The following is a 5,386-nucleotide window of genomic DNA, read 5'->3' as shown; positions in this document are numbered from 1 at the left end:
CCCAAACTGAGGGGAAAAGGTGGGGGGCGGAGAGGTCGAGGAGGGAGTTGTTAACTGCGGCCCTACGGCGGAATTAATGAGATTAACCGGCGCAATTAGGACGCCAGCCCAGCTCCGCCGGCCCGCGGCGGGACGGCTGAATGGAAAAGATTAGGTTAATTTCATTAATTCGCAATCCACAATCTTTTTTCAGGTCCCCGTAGCCCCCTTTCCTTGGCACCTCTTCCCCTCCCCCTTTCTTCAAGCCCCCCACCCCACCCCCACCCACCCAAAGGAACAGAAAGGGCCAAATCTGGTTCTGTTTGTCATCTGCATATTACCAGGAACTAAATCCAGGATGACGTCGACTCAGTATAAAACCAACAAGAGGTTCAGCTGGTCTAAGCTCCGTCCTACCCGCGGGTCGAGTTCGGCGAACGCTGAAGCGAGGGGCGGGCGGGCGGGAGGAGGGCGACGAACGCAGGGGGCGGGGAGGGGCGCGGGGCTGCGCGCTAGCCGGCGCTCTCTTTCGGTTTAGTCCTCCACGGGAGGAGCGGGGACCCCCCCCACCCCCACCCCCCCCCGCCTCACTTGGAGGCTTTTTTCCTCGGCGCGTCCCAGCCGCCCCCCGGTCCCGGCGCGGGGCTCGGGGATGCCCGCCAGCATGTTCAGCATCGACAACATCCTGGCCGCCCGGCCGCGCTGCAAGGACTCGGTGCTGCCCGTGGCGCCCAGCGCCGCGACTCCCGTCGTCTTCCCGGCCCTGCACGGGGACTCGCTCTACGGCGGCGCCGGTGGCGGCGCCTCCTCGGACTATGGCGCCTTCTACCCGCGCCCCGTGGCCCCGGGCGGCGCAGGCCTCCCGGCCGCGGTCGGCGGCTCGCGCCTGGGCTACAGCAACTACTTCTACGGGCAGCTGCACGTGCAGGCGGCCCCCGTGGGCCCGGCCTGCTGCGGGGCCGTGCCGCCGCTTGGCGCCCAGCAGTGCTCCTGCGTCCCGACGCCCCCAGGTAGGGTCGCGCCTGCGCCGGCCTCGGCCTCGCCGGCCCTCCGCGCTCCTCGGCGCCCCGGGACGCGGGTGGGCGGCGGCGTTTGATTCTCTCACTTGCCACCGACTTTTCTCCTCTTGCAAACCTGCCCCAAAGCCCCGTCTTTGGGTGGATCGGGCGCAGGGGGTTGCACACTTGCTGCACACTTTAGGCGAGAGTTAGCAGAAAGTGTAACCGTGCGTGCGTGGGGGAGGCTGGGCGTTTAGGATTCCCCTAACCCGCGTTGGGAGTGTGCGAGTGGACGCGGTAGCACGGTACGCACCCCCCCCCCCGCCGCGTTCCTTGCACCCTGCTTTCTGCGCACCCCACGGTTCCCTGCACCCGCTGGCAGACGTTTTTAAATCCAAGTGGGTCGCCGGCGGGGCGGGCGTGTGCGCGCGCGCGCGCGGCGGCGGCAAGGAAGGCGGCTGACCCCGGACGCCTCCCTCTGCCGTAGGCTACGAGGGCCCCGGCTCCGTGCTGGTGTCCGCGGTGCCGCACCAGATGATGCCCTACATGAACGTGGGCACTCTGTCGCGCACCGAGCTGCAGCTCCTCAACCAGCTGCACTGCCGGCGGAAGCGGCGGCACCGTACCATCTTCACTGACGAGCAGCTCGAAGCGCTGGAGAACCTCTTCCAGGAGACCAAGTACCCAGACGTGGGCACCCGCGAGCAGCTGGCCCGGAAGGTGCATCTCCGCGAGGAGAAGGTGGAGGTAGGCTCAGGACCCCGCCGGGGCGCGCCCTCTCCAGCGAAATAAGCTCCCCTCCTCCAGCCGGGTATGCTCGGCTCTCCCTGGGTCTCCCGGCTCTTTGGAAACATCCCCGGGGCGGCCCGGAGGCTGCGGGAAGGCGTTTTAGGCCCAGGAAGTCGAGTGAAAATACGGAAGCGGGAACCGGCCCCCTTCTGATGGTGTGCGCTCCGGGTCCCCCCGGTTCCTTGGGCGAGCCCGGGGGGTGCCCGGGCCTGGCGGGGGGCGGGGGCACGGCTTTGATCCTCACCGTTGTTTTGTTCTCCCTGGCGCAACAGGTCTGGTTTAAAAACCGCCGCGCCAAATGGAGGCGGCAGAAGCGGTCCTCTTCGGAGGAGTCCGAAAACGCTGAGAAGTGGAACAAGACGTCGTCGAAGGCGTCGCCCGAGAAGAGGGAAGAGGAAGGTAAAAGCGATTTGGACTCGGACAGCTGACGGCCGCGGGCCGGCCGTGGCCCTTGCCTAAACTCGAAGGACTTGCACACCAGACGATGCTACTTTCTTGCACACGCGCTGCCTTGCGGGAGGAGGGGGGTGGGGGTCGAGGAAGAGGAACTGTAAATAGTGTACCGTCCGAAGGGTGGGCGCCTGGGGTCGGGCCGCCCCGGGGCTTGCAGCCCCGAAGTCCAAGGCCGCCGGCGACTCGCTCCCCACCGTAGTATTTATAGTTAAATTAACGGTGACAGTACAATAAAGTGACGGCGATGTAGACGGGCCGCATTCTGTATTTCCTACCCCACCGCCAGCACCATCCGAGGCCCCCCCCCCCCCACACACACACACAAAAATTTAGTTAGTCGGTAGCTTCCAAAGGAAAATTATTGGACAGTTCTGATCTGCCTCCAAAAAAAAAAAAAAAAAGGGAAAAAGACAAAAGAGAGAAAAACAAAAAGTCTGGGTACGATGGTCGCAGGACCAGGTGTCCTGGTTTACACTTCCTGCGGAGGTTTCCAGGCAGGGTAGAGAGGGGCATTGCCGGCTGCCTAGGGGAGGTGTTGTCTTGGAGAGGAAGCAGCCTGGGGTCCTGTTCTCCTCGCCCTCGGGGATAGTCAGGACCTTCTCTCTCCTCGCTGCCGATAGATAGGGTAGCCGATAAGAAGGATCCTCTCTAGCTGAGGGATCCCAGGAGCGTCTCCAGAACTCGCTTAGCCCTTTCAACCAGCCCTGGAGCTCCCCAGAAATCCCCACAAGTAAGGCGGCGGGTCCCCATGGAATTAGGCACGCCCTCTCCCGAGAAACTTTCCTGGATCTTTCCTGGTCGCTCTCGCGGCTCCCTTCCTCCCTGTTAAGTGTTTTTGTCTCACAACCCTGCCGGGAGGCTGGGAGCTGTGCGCCCCAGAGCTCAGTGGGGACCTCCGCCGCGCGGCCCTTCGCGCTTCTCAATGGGAGTTTGGGATGACTCTGTGCTCCTAGCCTCAGTTGGTCACAGACTCCTGGGCTCAAGATGAGCCTCTGACTTTCTCTGCCGGCTGTCTTGGGTCTACTCCCGATGGGGCCAGAAATGGAAAAGCCCGCGAGCGGCTGGAGCCGGCGCTGGTCAGCAGCTTGGGAAGGCCTAGAGAAGCTTGCTGGTACCAGGGAGGCGCTAGGGATGAAGATGAGAGCCTGCCTTCTGTATGGCTCTCCAGAACATGGGAAGGATGGAGTGGAGGCCGAGGGCCAGCAGGAATAGCTTTTAACGTGTTAAACTTTATTGGTTTTGAGCTAAATGCCTTTTATAGGAAAGGAAGCTAAGGTTCAGAGCGTTTGCCTGCTGCCCAGGAGGTGAGCTTGTCCCTTCTCCTGGGAGGCCTCCAACAAGGTCCCTTCACCGGGAGGCTGTGCATCCTGGCTGGGAGCACAGCACGTGTAAGAGTTACAATTTTTCTTTTCTTTTTTTTTTTTACAAGAAGCAGTAGTTTTCCCCAGCTTTTTGGGGGAGGGTTTAAAAGGCAGAAGTGACTCCTGGAGCAGGTGAAAGCACTTAGGATATATGGGCTCCCAAGCATCACCTTTCAAATAGAGAGAATCCCCTACCATGAAAGGGGGTGGGGCAGGGAACAATATGGAGACCAGGTCTGCCTCAAGGGGGAAGATTGCCTTGGTTTTTCACCAGACTATTATTTGTGACTTTGGGCAAATGATGAACCCCTCTGCACCTCACCTTCCATGACTGTGAAATGGGCACAGCAATGGCACCTGCTTACTGGGGTGTGTGAGTGTGTGTGTGTGTGGACATTGGCCACTATCTAATTAAATCACAGGGACAGCTTTCCCAGCTACTTTTTTAAAAAAATGTGATTATGACATAGTGTCTAGCACTTCAAAATTTATGTACATTGTCTCATTTTACCTTCCAAGTATTCTGAGATGGGAAATGTTTTCACCATTTTACAGAGGAGGAAGTTAAGGTTCAGAAAAGTTATCTACTTTTAACAACATTCAGCTTATAAGAAATAAACAGGGGTGTGTGGGGGGATAACTGTCTCTTTGCTCAATGTACAATTGTAAATTGTACATTTACAATTATACAACTATAATTGTAAATGTTCCCACTAATACCAGTTGTGGTGAGAAATACTCAGGCTGTCCCATTCACTTCAAATGAATCCTGCAGTGGCCATTATTGCACCTCCTCCTTAGACATCAGACTCCCAGGGGGAGCGCCCTGCCTGTGCAGAAGCCCTTCACTGTTCCTAGTTGCTGTTCCCAGATGCTGTTCCCTGCCCTATTTGGAGAGGGATGAGCCCTGCCTTCCACCCTTCCTCCAATACTCCGTTAGTCTACAACACTTCGAAACACAGCAGAAACAGGCAACATCATTCCACCCTGAGAAATCTGACATCTCCAGAACCCTATAATCGCCCGTCTGTCTTTTTCCATGACTTGTCCTCGGCCTCCTTATAAATGGGATCTTTTCATTAAAAAAAAAATTGTATTTGTCTAGTCTGGCAAAGTGTTCACAACAAGTAACAAGAGACGGTTGGAGGGAGGCGTAAGTTCTCAGATACACCTCCCCCAGGAGCACTTGGCGAAAAGCCACAGCTAGTGGGGTGTGCAAGGAGGGGGCAGGGTGGGGAGCCAGAGAGCTGCTCCTAGCTTGGCCGGGGCAGGGCCAGGATGGCAAGAGGGAGCTACATGTCCAGGTCTTCATGCAAGAGGACCCTGCAAAGCACTTTAGTACTGGCCCAGCTCAGGAAATAAACAACACATATCTGGAACGAAGAGGCAAATGTCAGGATGGTCTAATAACAGTCCTGCCAGCTCCTGCATTCCCTGGGCAGTGGTGGGCCTCAGACCTTTGTCTTAGCCTGCTGTCGGGTCAGGGAGGGCCACGTGATGTCTCAGAGTGGAAGGCCTTCAGAGCTGTCTTTGGACCTTGTCATTGTCTTGGGTGGGAATTCAGATCCCTGTATTAGAAAAGTGGTGTGTGTGTACTGAGGTGGGCAGGAGGCAAACCGGGTGATGCCAAAGGGGTTCCCCGTCCACACAGCACATCTTCAGTCGAAGGTGGTCTCCCCATTTCACAATTGAGCAAATTGAGGCACAAAAGGCCAGGGTAAGAACTGCTACCAGCAAGGGCCAGAGCTCCTTTCCATAAATCAGGCTGCCTCAGAGAACCTGGGCTATTCCTTTTGGCGAGAAGCT

At 58.0% G+C, this 5,386-nt stretch overlaps 1 protein-coding gene across 1 annotated transcript; it reads left to right on the top strand.

Moving 5' to 3' along the window:
- The first annotated feature begins 438 nt into the window (after positions 1–438).
- Positions 439–2,475, top strand: GSC (goosecoid homeobox). Its single transcript, XM_061394158.1, has 3 exons — positions 439–989; positions 1,465–1,724; positions 2,039–2,475. Exons 1-3 carry the CDS (start codon positions 632–634, stop codon positions 2,192–2,194), a joined length of 774 nt encoding a protein of 257 aa, XP_061250142.1. The 5' UTR covers positions 439–631; the 3' UTR covers positions 2,195–2,475.
- Positions 2,476–5,386: the final 2,911 nt, after the last annotated feature.

The sequence above is a fragment of the Bos javanicus genome, chromosome 21, assembly GCF_032452875.1.
Source record: "Bos javanicus breed banteng chromosome 21, ARS-OSU_banteng_1.0, whole genome shotgun sequence".
Taxonomy (NCBI): Eukaryota; Metazoa; Chordata; class Mammalia; order Artiodactyla; family Bovidae; genus Bos; species Bos javanicus.
Note: the sequence above shows the minus strand (reverse complement) of the source record. Positions and strands in the feature narration are given on the sequence as shown.

Coding starts and splice junctions, on each gene's coding strand:
- GSC (XM_061394158.1), top strand. CDS start 632: ATGCCCGCCAGCATGTTCAGCATCGACAACATCCTGGCCGCCCGGCCG. Junction 990..1,464: donor CTGCGTCCCGACGCCCCCAG/GTAGGGTCGCGC, acceptor CCTCTGCCGTAG/GCTACGAGGGCCCCGGCTCC. Junction 1,725..2,038: donor TCCGCGAGGAGAAGGTGGAG/GTAGGCTCAGGA, acceptor CTGGCGCAACAG/GTCTGGTTTAAAAACCGCCG.